At 44.4% G+C, this 17,622-nt stretch overlaps 1 protein-coding gene across 1 annotated transcript in view; it reads left to right on the top strand.

The window, feature by feature from the left end:
• Nucleotides 1–17,622, top strand: part of Far2 (fatty acyl-CoA reductase 2) — a 107,148-nt gene that overhangs the window by 71,194 nt on the left and 18,332 nt on the right. The window contains exons 2-4 of the mRNA XM_032905427.1: nucleotides 4,375–4,603; nucleotides 13,628–13,803; nucleotides 16,615–16,794. Coding sequence (XP_032761318.1) covers nucleotides 4,415–4,603; nucleotides 13,628–13,803; nucleotides 16,615–16,794 — 545 coding nt within the window. The 5' untranslated portion in view covers nucleotides 4,375–4,414. The remainder of the gene's footprint in view (nucleotides 1–4,374; nucleotides 4,604–13,627; nucleotides 13,804–16,614; nucleotides 16,795–17,622) is intronic.

Here is a 17,622-nt window from a genome sequence, read left to right on the forward strand (position 1 = left end):
ATGTATTTACATTTGAAATGTTATCCCCTTCCCTCCTCTCCCATACTCCCTCTCCCCCTCCACCTCCCCATGTTTCTATGAGGATGCTCCCATTTCCACCCACCCACTCCAACCTCAATGCCCTGGCATTACCCTATATTGGGGAAATGAGCTTTCACAGGACCAAGGGCTTTACCTCCCACTGATGCTGGACAATGCCATCCCATGCCACATATGTGACTGGAGCCATGGGTCCCTCACTACCAAGAATTTGTCCTGTTAACCTCTTTTTTTTTCCAGTTTCTGTCAATGAGGCCTAGAAGGTGTGGTCTTTTGCAATGAAAACGATGCACTTGGGAAAAAGGAAATCAAACATCAGCCCTGAAACATTAAGGGAGATTAAGACATTAAGATTAAACATCTAAGGGAGATTTGGCCTTTTAGCCAGTTGCTGCTCACTGTGGGGTTAGCTTTTCCCAGGACCAACACATGGTGATTTTTCAGGTAACAGATGCATAGCAGAATAAACGCACTCCAGAACAGGCATAACTCCTAGGTTGCCTCACCAACTTCAAAATGGGAATATGCTGGTGGGCAAGACCAAGTAGAAGTCACTAGAACTACCCTATCCACAAAATAGTGTCCCAAAGGCAAAACCATATCCCTAGAAAGATTACAGAAATTATTGCTGCCATAAGGGAGATGAAAGGCACAGACAGGGTCATGATCCCCACCATATCTGGATTCAATCTACCTAGTTAGGCTCTCCCTGTTCCGTTTTAGAAAATAGCAACTGTTTATCTTCAGCTTAACCAAGCAGTGTCCCTAAACACATCTGCTACATCCCACATACAACTGTTGTATGTAGCTTGAGCTAATTCAGTTACCTCCTGCTCAGGTCGATACAATGTTACTGACTTAGTAAAGATGTAATTAGCGGTTTACTTCGGCTAAGAAAGCCATCGATAGGTCTGCTGCAGGAGCACCTCAGCTCTCCAGCCCTGTGATAGATTTAATTAGCCCGAATCTTGATTGCTTTTCCTTTCCACAAACCAGCACATTGGTCCATTATATTGATGACATTTTGCTGAGAGGATCTAGTTAAGCAAGGAGCAGAGAAACCTTTGAACTTACTGCTAAGACATCTGCAGTCATAGAGCAAAGAAACAGCAAGAATTCAGGGAGTCCTCATTTAGATGTGTTACTATAGCCCATTCACCCAAAGATCCCCAAAGCAGCTGGCTTAGAGAGGGAACCGGAACAATAGGAATCTGTACAATAGGCCTTGCTCATGCCACACATATCCAGCAGATCAGATGTGTGTGACTGATCAGTGGTGGCTCTGGCAGGCCACAATAGGAGACTCACAATGGAAGCCCCTTAAGGTTTAGGTGGAAGAGCTAAGGAGATGGCTCAGACAGGAAATACTTGCCACAAAAGCATAAGGACCCAGAAACTTGGCAAAGCTGTAATCCCAGTGAGGGGAAGGCAGGAACAGGTTGGTGTGATGGCCAGAAAGCCTAGTCTACTTGGCAAGTTGCAAGCCATGGAAAAAACCTGTAGATAGATAGATAGATAGATAGATAGATAGATAGATAGATAGATAGATAGATAGATAGATAGATTCATTGATTGATTGATTGACTGATGGATAAGAAGTAAAAAATAGAAATAAAAACCAAGTTGGATGACACCTGAGCAGTAACATCCAAGATAGTCCTCTGGATACGTGCACACCACGGTGGGGGTGGGAGTAGGGAAAGTGGAGGGAGAAGAAGAGAGACAGATAGACAGATTTAGGATCCCATCTGGCTGGCACATACATGTGAACACATACATGCACACCACAGTGGGGGTAGGGGTGGGGAAAGTGGAGGGAGAAGAAGAGAGACAGACAGACAGATTTAGGATCCCATCCCTTTAAGAAATGGCTTTCGGTCTCTTAGTAGAATAGAGTAAGTCTGGACTGCTGTCTTAACACACTCTTAACACTCACGACTGAGCGTTGCTTGATCCAATAGGACCAGGAACTTGGATTGTGCAGTGCACGGTTTTTACATTGAACTAGTATGTGTTTAAATTGAGGTGTGAACGGGCTTGCCCAGACCATGATGCTATTCCCACTGCACTGCCTTCCCTCTTCACAGCAGGCAGGCATGGCTTCATGGGGGTTTGGGTGACTCTGTCTTTCAGATGTTTCGGAATGCAGGCACTGCCCCACAGTGGACAGCTGCAGTACTGCAGCCCTTTCTGTGTCTAGGGAGGGGGAGGGTGGTGCGTAAAGATGGGGGCAGAACTTGTTGATCATTTTGCTTGATAGCCAGACACCAATGACTTGGAATATGAATGGTTATGAGAGATTTTCATTCTAAGCAAAATGTAAAAATTATATTGGCTTACTCTTCACTCAGCTGTGTTCCCACGCCCATTGGGCTAACAGATCAATTTTTCCGGGTTTGTAATGTGTCTCTGTTTACATATCTCCAAGAGGAAAGAGAAACAAGAGACTTACATCAGGTTGTCTTTCCAGATGCCATGTTTGACTTCCTCTTAGGAACTCTGATGCCTTGCATTGTGGTCATGCCTCAACAACTGATAGGCTTACATACTCACATAAACAGATACTCTGGACATGCATTTAACCAGCTGTATTGAAATGGGGGCAGGGCAGGTGGCTCTGTGGTTAAGAGCACTGCTGTTCTTCTATAGGACTTGGGTTCAAATCCCAACATGGCTATTCACGACTGTCTTTAACTCTAGTTCCAGCAGATCCAATGTTCTCTCTGGCCTCTGAGGGTACCTGGTATACACATGGTACACACACACACACACACACACACACACACACACACACACACACACTTAATAACGTAAAACAAACTTTTAAAACTATATTGAAATAGTGGCTTCAAAGCTAGTCTTTTTTTCTCCTTTTGTTTGTTAGACTTGGTTTTAAAAGAGCAATGAACTAACAAGGAGGCACTCAGCATATACAAGCCAATGAATATAATAAATCACAAGATCATCTCACGCAAAAGGAGGCCTTTGACAAAACCCACATGCTTCCATAATAGAAGTTCTAGAGAGACTAAGGCTACAGGGAACGAACTCCGACATGATAAAGATTACATATGACAAATTCGCACACAGCATCACCCCGGATGGAGAAAAACTCAAAACGATCCCATTAAAACCAGTAACAAGACCGGGCTGTCAACCCCACCTGCTTCTTTTCATTATGGAGTTCTTGGAACACTAGCTAGAGCAATAAAGCAAGAGAAAGAAACTAAACAGATGTGCAGAGGAACAAAGAAATCAAATGATCCTTGTTTTCATATGATGTGATATGTGATGTGATGCGATGTGTTCTGATGTGATATGATATGATGTGATGTGATATGATATGATAGATAAGAGATCCCCAAAATTCCACCAGAAAAGTTTTAAGAACGATCGATGTTTACTGAAGTGACAGGATACAAAATCAACTTGCAAACATCATCAGCCCTTCTATACACCAACTGAAAACAGGCTGAAAAGGTAATCATGGACACAGTCCCATCACAACAGCTTCAAAGAAAATACATTATTTAGGAGGTAAAAGATCTCCACAATGAAAACCTCAAATCTCTGGAGGAAGGAGATGGGGGTAGACACTAGAAAATGTAAGCAACCTTCTTGAAATTGATCTTAGCAACAGAAAAGCAGAGCTGTCCTGAGCTTTCAGAGGGGCCGGTCTTCCTGGCTCTCAGGGCTGCTGTCAGTCCACCACTTAGGATTGAAAAGAACACATAATTGCTCTTCCACAGCCCACAAAAGATCTTCACATCAGCAGTCAGTCAGCTTGTCAGCTCTTTCTTATGCTCCTGCAAACGGCGATCCCAAATGTCCTGGTCAGCCGCTGTGCCTGTTGCTCTTTCTAAGCGCCCCAAAGCCAATGATTTCAAGCTTCCCTTGTCAAATGTCTCTGCCTCTGCTGTGTGCAGCCACCCACTTTCAGCCCAAGGAAGACCCTGGGGAGCAGGAATAGCAGATGGGACTATGTCGTGTGCCCCAACATAGTTGCTAAATAAATCTGAAGTTGAAGTATTAATTACATCATAATTTTTAAACATTTGATAGCTGCGTGAGCCCTGGTTTCTAATTTTAAAAGGTTGTTCTCATGCTTTCCGGTCTAAACCACCCTTACCCCTTCCCTTGTCTGCCTTCAGCTTGAAGTCACCATGGCGGCGAAAGCTGTTTACCCTCCCTGCCTGAGTTCTCTCTCTCTTCACCACCAGAACCTGAGCACTGAACCAGGCCAGAGACCTCCGTGGGGAGCTCTCCCCGGCCCGGCCCCACAGTGACTGTGAATTTTGAAACGTCTGAGATCTTACCTTGTTTTTCTCCTTCCAGGACTCTCTTCCCAGAACCGTACAAGAAGAACAGAGGAATCATGTCCATGATCGCCGCTTTCTACAGCAACAAGTCTATCCTCATCACAGGGGCCACAGGCTTCCTGGGCAAGGTGCTCATGGAGAAGTTATTCCGTACCAGCCCCCACTTGAAAGTCATTTACATCCTCGTGAGACCCAAGTCTGGACAGACACTGCAGGAGAGGGTTTTCCAGATCCTCAACAGTAAGGTGTGTCTTGCGGGGAGGGCCTTGTACGATGGGCAATACTCGGGTCCCAGGGACTTCGTACATTTCTCCTTACAGCTCTGTAATGGCAACCGGGAACAAGCCACCCTTGCGAGCAGGGGTGTAGGCCGATTCAGACATGCCTGAGGGGGATTATCTTAATTAGGGTATTTGAGGCAGGAAGACCTCCCCATGAGTGGCACCATTGGCTGGTTTGGGATCCTGGACTATATAGAAAGGGGTGAGCACAAGAATTTATAGCTCTCTGCCCCGTTTGTGGATACAACGTGACTGGTTCCTTCGAGCTCGCCCCTGCAGCCTTGATTCCCTTGCTAGGATGGACTGTTCTTTGAACTGTGAGGTAAAGTAAACCTTTTCACCCTCCCTCGAGTTGCTTTTGTTGGGGTTTATTATCACAGCAACTACAGAAGAAATGAAGACGACCACTTATGGCCCAGAGCATACAGGGAACAGAAAAAGAAGACACAATAGTGAATCCTGAGGTGTTTTCCCCAAGGAGATCAGAGGTGCTTAGAGAATATCTAGGGCAGGAAAAGAAATCATTGTGTTAATGCTTTGAATCTGAAATGTTCCCACTGTTCTGTTTTGGGCACTTGTTCTCCATTGTGAAAACCGAGGTAAAAGGCCTGACTGGCAGAAGTGGGTCACTAGAGGGCGATTGATGTTGATGGCACTGAACAATTCTAAACACCATTGCCCAAGCTTAGTCCTCTCTTGGTGTCACATTGTGGTTCTGGTGGTAGCAGGAAATATTTTAAAAAGGAATTTTCCATTCCACGATAGCGCAGGCTAATTCCTGGCCCCAGAGGTCTCACTGCCTCCGTGGCTAGCCCCATGTAGAGACCACCAATCTCACAGCTCTCTTGCTGTGGACTCTGCTCACATCCAGCCAGACTCGCAGACTCTCTGGCACAGAGCTCCTGAAATGCCTCCACCTGACTCGTTAAGTTCCCTTGGCGGGTCGCTACCATACCTCCACGTGCTCCTTACCTTTTTCTTGAGCTCTATTGAAGTGAAGTTTAGAATCAATAGGGAACTCAACTGCTGGAGGCAAATACTAACATCCTAACTAGTAAGCCATACTAAATTAAATCTTCCAGTGACGGATCCTGTCAGATCTGCCATCTAACCTGGGGCCTCTAGTTTGTTACAGCCTCTACCCCCAAGCTCTCTCTCCATCCCAAAAGCCTCAAGTCCCTTTTTCTCCTCCTCTCTTACCCCCTCTGACTTGGAAGTCTTGCCTACTCTTTGCCCAGTGATTGGTCCCCTGAAATCTTTATTCATTAGGGGAAGGTCCTTGCCACATATCACCCTTTCTGTCCAATTAAAAAGAGAACTTTTCTCTCAAATTTAAGTTGAGCACAACTATTACAATTCTGTAATTTGCAAAGTACAAAAATACACCTAACACCCAGTCCATCACTTTTTGTCAATTAAATAGAACACTCTGTTATCTATCCTAATTTAAGAAAGGCTTAAAATCCATACACTATGTCCCGGCTAGCTTGTACATTGTTTGAAAACTATCTAATTAAATAGTTTTCTCAATACTAAATAGTCTGGGTAGGCTATGAGACTATTATAATTAGTCTTCAACCCCGTCAGAAATCCAAGAATGACCAATAGTTTCTGAAAATATAGGGAGCCTAACACAGTTTCCAGAACTGAGACAAGTTGTAGAGGAAGCTGCCTATCCATACAGCCCCTGTGTGTCAGGAACTTAGAGCATCAGTCTTCAGCCTTCTGTTCCAGGATCATCTCACAGACCTTGGTAACGCAGAATTTTGAAGGACAGATTACCCTGACTTGGCAGAGATTATATTGGGACTATTCCATATACTGTGTCCTTTCTCTGGACAGTATTTTGTCTGTGGATGAAATAGGCAATTTCTGCCCAGTGGCTACCTAGAAATGTATGCCAATAAAAACCCTGATTCTGCATCAAAACAAATTCTGTACCAAAGTGAGAAATTATAGCTTCAACTTAGTAACAATTATAAGGATTCCTACCAAATGAGATTATGGCTGTACAATCAATTCTAGCTAATTCCTTCCTGTTAAAGTATGACCATTTCTAAATTCCCCCAGAAAGACAACTTTAGAATAACCACCACCAGCCCCCCAAAATTTAAGAAACTGGGTTGGCAACTATAAATTATTCAAGCTGTACATGGGCATTAAGATATCTTTGATGGGGGTAGGGAAAATGGGGGAGTTCTTTGGCCTTCTCCCTCCAACCTGGAAGTCCTGCCTACTCCTGGCCCAGTGATTGGTCCCCTGAAATCTTCATTCATTAGGGGAAGGGCCTCACCACAGCATCCCTTTTAATTTCTTCTGATCTCACAGCTATTGTCTGGAAGGTTGACAGTTCTAGAAGTCTTAAGTGCTTAGTAACTGGTAGTGACCCATTAGCTAGTTAGTTAGTGACTAGGCTTAGCTCTTGGATTTGCAAGGTGGATCATGCAGGACAGTAGAAAAAGCTTAAGAGAAACAGCCCAGGGTGAAGAACTTGCCATCATTGCCTAACCCACACACATCTTGTTTATCTATACAATGGATCAATTAACAAAAGCGATTTCACAGAGATTTGTGAAGATTAAATGAGATATCAATGTATAAAGTACTGTGTTGCATAATACAAAGATAGTATCAATGACCTCTGAGTTCTTTTACCCAGAGAAGCTCTTTCGTTCATTATCTTTAAAGCCAAATCGTGGATTACCTGAACCAGATTCACATTTACATCAAGCACATACACACATTCCCCACACTTGCTCATCTATCATGGCTTTTATAAGGTACAAAAATAAAATTGAATAGGTAGCTGTTTAGTTATTGCTGCCCTTGAGATGGGGTCTTGCTATGTGACTTAGAATGGCCTCAGACTCAGGATTTACCTGCTCTACGTCCCAAGGGCTGGAATTCCAGGCTTGTACCTCTGTGCCAGGCTCATAAGTAACCATACTCTCCCAGATTTCACAGATCTGTGATATATCTGTTCCCATTCACGGGTATACTTAGATAGCTCTTGCTCTCTAGCTTATAAGAATTGCAAACATGTGCTGAAATAGACAGCCCCCACCGTCCCTGAAAGCCAGCTGATAGGAAAAGCAAGACACTTGGGATCCAAGGCATTGGTGGAAAGGTTGCCATCTTTTACACATCGCCCCCAAGTCATCGATGTCTCCATGTACGACATTAGCAATGAGAACCAACCAGGACTGATTCTACAGGAAGATCAGTCTGGTCTGGGCAGGAAGAACTACCCATACAGTGCCAACTCTGCAAGGTTGCCACTGGTATACATCTCCCATGCCTGAGAAATACACACATGGCTACCCATGAGGTACCCCACTGTCTTCACTTTAGGTTGCAAAATTCCTTTCTGCCCTAATGTCCCGTGCCATTCTTGAATCAGAATCCATGGTGCTAGGGAACTCTTAGAACTCAAGTTTCATAGACGGCAGTAGGACAGAGACAGAGTAAACCATTTAAGAAATAAGAAAATTAGACAAAGAAAGGTATTTGAAATGTCGGGCAAGACAGGGATTTGTCTATTAAGAAATGTACTTGGTAAGGACTGAGAAAGCTCCTCGAGAAGATGATAGCGTAGAGTAAGAAGTCCCTCACTTGGTCTGTGACTGGACTTTCTGGAGAAAGGCTCTTTACTATCACTCTTTGCGGCTGATTGCTCCACCTTCTGGAATGTTCTTCACTGCCCACTCCACTGCCATGGTGGTTGAGGAAGATCCTCTGCTTGTCTTTGGTAATGCATTCTTGGACCTGCGAGCGAAGGTGGGAACCTGCAGCAGAAAGTAGGGTCAGGTGTGCCGTGACCCTAGAAGGAAAAAGGGAACAGCACATTTAGTGCATAGTGTCTGTAAGTCTGTTCCAAGTGAAAGGCATGAGAGAGAGGGATGAGAAGGAAGTATAAGAAGCAACAGGAGTTTTAGTAAATGAGATCCCAACCCTAAAATTCTGGAGACACAGGTTGGATATCTATTGACAGCCCTGGGCTTGATGTGGAGGGAATCCTAGCTCCCCTTAGATTAAACTTAGATTAAAAGAGAAGCAGAGAGCAAGGGAGAGAGAGAGAGAGAGAGAGAGAGAGAGAGAGAGAGAGAGAGAGAGGGAAGGGAAAGGAAGAAACGAAGAAACGAAGGAAGAAAAGGGCTTTAGACCTCAAATTACAGCAGAAATCAGGGTTTTGGCAAATCCATTGAGGAAATATGTAGCACTCGTCACTCTTGAAACAGCTTTGCTCTCACCGAGTCTTAAGCATAAAACGAGGCCTGGAAAGATGGCTCAGTGGTTATGAACGCTTGCTGATCGTACAGAGGACCCAGGTTCAGTTACCGGCACCCACATGGTGACTCACAACCACCCATAGCTCCAGTTCCCGGGATTCAGCGTCCTCTTCTGGCCTCTGTGGGCACTGCACGCGCGCGCGCACACACACACACACACACACACACACACACACACACACACGGGGCACACTTTGCCTCTGGATATCTGGATATGCCTAGGATTATAGAAGAGAGGACAGACGTTCTGTCCATCAAAACTCACAGACTGCTTTCTTCTCCTTCTGTGGGATATGTAGCTGCTGCCTCCCTCTTCCTGTTTCCCTGGTCTCAGAGAAAGGCAGCTTCCAAAGAAGAGTTTTTTAATCCAGTGGGTGCACAGAGAACCATTATGTCTCCTAATTCTTAAGTTTTTTCACTTCATTCATTCATTCATTCACTTACTTACTTATTTTTGAGACAGGATCTCACTATGCAGCTCTGGCTGGCCTGGAACTTGCTGTATAGACTAAGCTCTCTCTGAACTCTCAGAGATCTTCCTGTCTCTGCCTCCCAAATGCTAGAATTGAAGGCGTGGGCCCACACATAGCGTTATGCTGCATTTTTATGAGCTAAACCTGTCATTCGGCCTGTTACATTGAACACTATATAAACTTACATGGAAAAAACAGAAATTATTCAATAAGCTGTTAGTTGTCCCTGAGGCGAATGAACTTTGGAATACAGAGGATGATCCGGCAAGCAGGGCTCACAGCCACGACCTTAGCTCACACAACAGCGCTTGATTTAAGATGCTATGCCAATCTGACAAGTACTAAGATCAGAGAGAACTTGTTCAATACAGTGAAGGGGATCTGGAGAGGAGAGGAGGGGAGGGGAGGGATGGGAAGGGGAGGGAGCAGAAGAGGAAAGGGAAGAGGAAGAAAAGTGAGGGGGTGAGGAGGGAGAGGAGAAGAGAGGAGAGAAGAGGAGGGGAAAGAGGAGAGGAGAGGGGGAGGGAGGAGGAGAGGGAGAGGGGAAAGGAGAGGGTGAGGAGGGCAGGAAAGGGAGTGGATGCACTCCCTGTTTGGCAGCTTTGGGAAATGAAAACAATAGTGATTTTAAGGGTCCATTAAGTGACAGGTGCTATGCCAGCGCAGACCTTCATTATCATAGTCAATCTTAAAAATCCTTGTGAAGTGTTCATTCTTATGTCACAGGTGAGAAACTGCCCCTCCCCCAGGCTGTGTGATCTGTGCCAAGGAGGTGACACAGCAAAGCTGAAAGGCAGCTCTTCTGAGAGCCAAGGCACTCTCACCTCCTCTCAGAGCTGCCTCCTTGGCGACACAATCTTAGAAGCCAAAGTGCTAGGCCCTGTCTGCCTGTCTGTCAGCCCCTTTCTCTTCAACGCAGTCCTGTTAGAGCCTAGAAACAATCTGTGTTGGCCCTCCACCCTCCAGGATATGTCTTTCCTGCCCACATACGGATTCTCAAAGCACACTGTGGAATGTACCTCCTGGGGACAAACCATACAAAGATGACTAACATGTACCGCCATTAGCACTGATTATAGGTTCTTATAAAAACTTCTGACAAGCGAAAGACTGCTCTCAAGAATAGCCTCTTATAGTGAGTCTCTAATTCTCTAAAGTCACAGGACGATACAGTCCCATGATCAGCGTCTTAACTAAACATGCCAAAAAAAGAAAGGCCCAGAGAACTTTGAAACTTGATCTTGTTACATGAAGAATGAAGAGCAGGGTGAGGATTTAGCCCAGCTCCACATGAGGACAGGTCTGATGTCTTTCCAGAATATGCACGGTTCTGATACATGCCTGCAGTGTGTCACCTATCACAGTCATTGGATGCCGGTACTAAGCACAGGCGCTCACACTTCAACTCAGAACTGTTGATTCAGAACCTTCTATATCTCCCAAGCAGTCCAAACACACAAATCACAATGCCATGAGGTGTAACACACTCAAAGCAGCAGATTGACCCTTTGGGGAGGGTAGCAAAAGGAAGCAATGGTCCCTCAGGGGTGTGTGTGTGTGTGTGTGTGTGTGTGTCTATGTGTCTGTGTCTGTGTCTATGTATGTGTGTGTGTCTGTGTGTGTGTGTGTGTGTGTGTATGTCTGTGTTTGTCTATATCTGTTTATTTACTTTAGTTGTGGGTTTGTCGTGTATGTATGAATATGTGTGTATGTCTGTATGTGTCTGTGTGTGTGTTTGTATGTGTGGTGTGTGCGTGTGTGTGTGTATGTGTGTGTATGTGTATGTGTGTGTCTGTGCATGTGTGTGTCTATGTGTGTGTGTGTCTGTGTGTGTGCATGTGTATTTGTGTGTGTGGTGTGTGTATGTGTGTATGTGTGGTGTGTGCATGTGTGTGTGTATGTCTGTGTGTGTGTGTGTGTTTCTGTGTGTGTGTGTGTGTTTGTGTGTGTGTGTGTCTGTGTGTGTGTATTTGTGTGTGTGTGTGTGTGTGTGTGTGTGTTGTGTGTGTGTTTATGTGTGTGTGTGTGTGTGTGTGTGTGTGTGTGTGTGTGAGTGTGTGTGTGTGTGTGTGTGTGTGTGTGAGTGTGTGTGTGTATGTGTGTGTGAGTGTGTGTGTCTGTGTGTGCATGTATGCGTGTATGTGTGTGTTTGTGTGTGTGAGTATATGCTTCACTATATTTTGGATTCATAAGTTCTTCAGTATGATTTATAGAAACTTAATTGCAACTGGACTGGAGCTAACACCCAACACACCTGGTGCTTCAGCTCCACACCCGAAATCTCCTTAGAGTCTTTCTTTTACTATAGAGCTCTGGAAGGTGCACAGTCTGCCCTTTAGCTTAAAAGACCTCATCATTTTCCTGATCAGAATAAAAGTACTAAGTAAACAAGTACTGGTGTATCACTAGGACTAGATAATATATTCCCGTTTAAAGAGAGGGATTCAATGAAGCAATAGAGGTCAAAGGCTCTCATAAAATAAGATTACATCCAATGATGCCCAGAAAACAAAGTCAAACTTCCTATAGATGCCCTCCCAAATGAGGCACGGGGGTCACCCCTTCATTAAAGAGTCCACATTCTGGCTGTGAACTCTTTTAAAAGTGGTGCACAGGGTGATGCGTCTGCCCTCCACCCAACTTATGCTCCTCTCCAAAGTGTCCACAGAAGTACAAGCAAGTTAACAATGAAGGAAAATTACACCATAAAGATTCAAAGAGGCTCATACAAACTCAGTTACCGAAAGGCAGGGATTTCAAACATTTCACACAAACTCATACATCTGTTGTACAGCTAAAAGAATTATCATTGGGAAACACTTGACTGTAAAAGCATATTTATGGTTAAGATTATGACTGTTAAAGATCTGTTTCCAAGAGCCAGACTGAATCCAGGACATTTAATCAACCTTATCTATCCCAGATGCCAAAACGAAACATTGAGGACCAGTCCAACTCCCTAACTGTTTTCAGAACTGATATGACACCTATTGATGGGCTAGCCCTACCATGTAGAAAATGGACGCTTAGGGACAGAACATGGCATTTGATGGCTGCCTGTGGGAGTCCCAGCTCCGAGGATGTCTTTAAACATGCTCTTGCCTGATGCAAATGCAATATGATTTATTTAACTACCTGGATTGTTTTGGGTTTTGTTTGGTTTTGGTTTTTTGTTTGTGTGTTTGTTTGTTTGTTTATTTGTTTGTTTGAGATAGGGTCTCATGTAGTCCAACATGGCCTCAAACTAGCTAAGTAGAAAAGATGAATTTTGGCACTGGGATCACCTATGTACATCACCATGTCTGGTTTTAACACCGTGCTCAGGGCATCAACTACAGGGTCTTGTGCACGGAAGGCAAGCACTCCCTGCCAACGGAGTGCATCCAAAGCCCAGATTTCATGTTTTATTACTCAACCAAGGAGCCTGTTACTGTGACCCAAGGAGCATACTCCAGAGTATGCTGACCAAGGAGACCTTCTCTGATTTTGTTTCATGTTTAAAAATCAAAGGCTGACTTTTTACTCTCAACAGTTCCAGACATTTATCTCCATGGATGCTGTATGAAAATTCCATCTTATCAAAATAGGCTAGACTAAACATATGACCAAAAAACAAGTTGGGAGGGAAATGGGTTTATTTGGCTTACACTTCCAGATCATAGTCTACAACTGAAGGAAGTCAGGAGAGAAGCCTGGAAGCAGGAGCTGATGCAGAGGCCATGGAGGAATGTTGCTTACTGGCTTGCTTCCCCCAGCTTGCTCAGCCTGCTCTCTTATAGAACCCAGGACCACCAGCCCAGGAGGCACTACCCACGATAGGTTGGGCCCTTCCTCATCGATCGCTAATCTAAACACTCTACAGACTTGCCTACAGCCTGATCTTATGAAGGCATTTTCTCAGTCGGTGTTCCCTCCTCTCAAAGGACTCTAGCTTCTGTCAAGTTGACATAAATCTGTCCAGCACAAAGGCCTTCACCCCTTCATGTCTAGAGCAAAGTTCAAAACATGCACCCCCCTGATATTAGACATGGCTTCTTCAGATGTTCCCGGAGTTAGGATCCAGACTACACCGAATTCGTGAAATAAAGTGGAGACACTTTCACAGAAAACACTAGCATTTGTGTAAGGCAGGTTTTGAGTATAAACCTATAAACATAAAAGGCAGTTATGCATAGCAGGGCGTTAGAGCATTAATGGTGCACTTGGCATGTGGACTTCTGTTTCAGCTGTTCGAGAGAGTCAAGGAAGTCTGTCCAAATGTGCACGAGAAGATCAGACCCATCTCTGCAGACCTCAACCAGCGTGACTTCGCCATCAGCAAGGAAGATATGCAGGAACTTCTGTCCTGCACCAACATCGTCTTCCACTGTGCAGCCACAGTGCGCTTTGATGCACATCTGAGGTAAACTCCCCCATCCTCTTGTAGCTTATAGCTATCTCTGTGTCTCTGTGTCTCTGTGTCTCTCTGTGTCTCTGTCTCTCTGTGTCTCTCTGTGTCTCTCTGTGTCTCTCTGTGTCTGTGTCTCTCTGTGTCTGTGTCTCTCTGTCTCTGTCTCTGTCTCTCTGTCTCTCTCTTTGTCTCTCTGTGTCTCTGTCTCTGTCTCTCTGTCTCCGTGTGTGTGTGTGTGTGTGTGTGTGTGTGTGTGTGTGTAAGAATTCATGGAATCTGTAAAATTAAAAATCAGAAAAGGAAAGAAACCCCACAACAAAACATACTCCAGTGAAAAGTTTAAAAAGAAACATACAAAGACACTTCGGAGTGCCTCCCTATCCTGGCGTGCAGAGGCGACAGTCGACAGTGGCAGGCATGCATACTCACCTTTCTGCCTGCTTCTGCAGTTATGCAGATGTAACTCCAAGGAAAGGGTGTCGTGCTGGGAGCGTTCTTCACCCTGTCCAGTACCGTTGGAAATGACAGCAGACGTAGTATTACTGCACATTTTTCGTCCTTTCTTTGATGATTAGAAAGGTTGGCATGCTTAAATGCTTATTGATAATTGCCTTTGTCAAACCCCTATTCGTCTTGTTTTCTCATTTTGAACGGAACATGTTTGCGACTTCAAGACTGCCTAGAAGCATCCACAGAGTAACGTCATCTTCTTATAACTGCTCAGCGTACTTCGTCTTTCTGCTCAGCTGTGTCTATTCACAACTTCTGTAATTATTGTTGTACTTTTGTTTTTACGTTGAGATCTTTGGCCCATCTGAAACGTTTTTATTAGTCCATTCATTTATTTATCATTTATTCATTTGTTTCGAGACAGGGTCTCTCTACAGAGCCCCGGCTGTCCTGGTACCAGACTGGCCTGGAATTTAGATCCACCTGCCTCCGCCTCCTGAGGGCTGGCACTCCGGATGTGTCCTGCCATTTTAAATGCTTTTAACTATGAACATGGTTAGTCAGGGAAATTCTACAAAAGTAGTGACCTGGTCAGGTAGACAGTGGCTGTCTTATTCTCTGGCAGATGGTTAATTCTCAAACAATGCTTATCAAGGGATTTGTTTTTCAATCTATTTGAAGCAAAATTCTTGCCCTAACTTTCTGACACTGTTTCTTCCATTGATTACGCTTTTTCAGAAAATATCACACCATTCTAAGAGCTAATGTTGATTAGGTGATCAGTACTCAGAGGAACCTTTTAAAACAGAAAAACCTTCATCGTTCCCAGGCAGGGCTACTTATTTAAGCTTAGCATAATTTTTCCAAGTTACCTTCATATAGATTTACTTAGAAAAACTTAACATTTTAGAAATACCAATCCTTCCCATTCAATAAAACTGTCTTTCCATTCATTCCATTCTACTTTACTCCTGAAATCCACGAGGTTTTATACCTACTAATGACTTCAAGCCTGTGTGCTTTCAGGTCACTGTAGTCTCTAGTTTGCCTTTAGACGTAGAATACTGCTTTAGTGTTTTGCCATAATTTTTAGTACATGTTTTACTGAATGGGTTGTCTGCATTCTAATTGTTTTTAGCTTCTTTTGTTCGTTTTCCAAATATATCATTTTATAATATTATAGCAATTTTTGAGACTGGGCTTCCAGTGCTTTACATCCATTTTTAACTTGTTTTTCTCCAATCATGGGGTAGTAACTTCAGGGGCTAACTGGCAATGTCTGACAGCATCTTTGTTACCCTGAAAGGCAGTATTCCTAGCCATTTCCCTTTAGTTATGGCTTTTGATAGAACTTGAAATGTGTGTTCTTTTATCATTTTATTAGTAAGTTCCTTTACATGGGAAATGGATATAAAGTGTCATTTCATTTTGTTCTGAAAGAAAGGAAGGAAAAAAGGGAAGGAGGGAGGGAGGAAGGGAGAGAGGGAGGGGAGAGGGGAGGAAGGGAGGAAGGGAAGAAGGGAGGAAGAGAGGGAGGGAGGGAGGGAAGGAAGAGCTGGAGAGATGGCACAGGAGCTAAGCTTGTATACTGACTGCCCTTACAGGGGACCCTAGTTTGGTTCCTAACATCTATAGCATATGACTCTCACCTGCCTGTAACTCTAGTTTTAGGGTATCGAGCACACATTCTTAACAGTAACAGGTGCGTGGTGGTGTAGTTTTTCTCTTTTTGAGTTAGCATCGAGTAATGGGTTTCCTGATGCTGGGTAAGGCATGTGCCCCTTGAGTGAATTCTGGCCGTCTTACTGTTATTCCTAGTTTATATAGCTCTCTACAGTATCAGCTACAGTTTAGGATTTGGCCCAATCTTCATGGCTGGCCTGGATCGTTACAACAACCCACACTGTTATTTCAAATAACTACTTAGCTCCCTCCATGTTATTTCTATTTCCCATCTAGAGGTAGATTCTTCATTTGTTCATTTTTGTTCTTTTGATGACCACTTATGGAAGCCAGTTAGTAAGTTTAAAGGACCAACGTCCTTTTGTACATTTTACTGATTAGAATCACGTAACCTCCAGACACGATATTTACAGTTGCTTCAGACTAGGACTAAGGACTCCACATACCAGGAGCACGTTACGATTTCATGTGTCGCAGAACTATGAGGCCATGGGCCATCCTTTTCCTCCTTGTCTCATGACGTGCCACCCAAATCCCAGCCATCCACCTATTACTGAAGCAGGCGCAGCCATTGCTCCTACACCAGTTACAAAGCTTGACACATCGGCCACCGGGGTAAGTACACTCACAGTGTGGTACGCCAGGTTTGCTGAGTGTCTTCACCGCTTCCTTCCGCTTCATCCTCTCCAGAGAAGCTGTGCAGCTGAACGTCACCGCCACCCAGCAGCTCCTGCTCATGGCCAGCGAGATGCCAAAGCTGGAAGCCTTCATCCACATCTCCACTGCCTTTTCTAACTGCAACCTGAGCCACATCGATGAGGTCATCTACCCGTGCCCCGTGGAACCGAGAAAGATCATTGACTCCATGGAGTAAGTCGGGTCGGATGAGGGGCTGTGCAGCAGCAGCACACGGCTTCCTCTTGGGTTCTCTGGGGTTGTTAGCGAAGTTATAAGGTAGGACACTTTGAAAGCAAAGTGCTTTGGAAAAATGCTTTACTTTTCTCTGCTAGTCCCTTCTTCCAGTAAGAGATACACCGCTGAAGGGAAGGAAGATAGAAAATCCATATGTGTGTGTGTGTGTGTGTGTGTGTGTGTGTGTGTGTGTGTGCACGTGTGCATGTACAATAGGAATTGCTATATATGGATTGAAGCCAGAGCTTTGTGCATGCTAAGCAAACACTCTTCCACTGAGCTATATTCTCAGCCCTGAAAATCTCTAAAGAAAAACCTTGTTAAGTATAGGGCTGCAGAAACATTAGGCTACACCTCTGTTCCTCACTTCTTAGCATCACTAAATGATAGAGTTCTAAATGATCAGGAGAGAAATCTTGGAGTTGGGCTGATACAGGTTCAACTCGTGGCTGATAGCTTGCTAGCTGTGTGAATTAGTTTAGGATTGTTTCAGTCTTTCTGGGCCCCCCAGGGCCCCTTTTTGTTACTTCCTCTCCCCAATAAAATAACCTAACAAAAGCGACTTATGGGGAAAGGACGTATTAGGGTTCAGAGTTCTACTGCGGCATAGTCCAGCGTGACAGAAAAGCCATGGCTGAAGGAGTGGGAGAGAACTGGCCACATTGAGTCCAAAGTTAGGGAATAAGGAACAGGGGTCTTCCTGCTCATCTTGCTGTCTTCTGTTTTTGTTTGTTTGTTTGTTTGGTTGGTTGGTTGGTTGGTTGGTTGGTTGGTTGGTTGGTTGGT

The sequence above is a fragment of the Rattus rattus genome, chromosome 6, assembly GCF_011064425.1.
Source record: "Rattus rattus isolate New Zealand chromosome 6, Rrattus_CSIRO_v1, whole genome shotgun sequence".
NCBI lineage: Eukaryota > Metazoa > Chordata > Mammalia > Rodentia > Muridae > Rattus > Rattus rattus.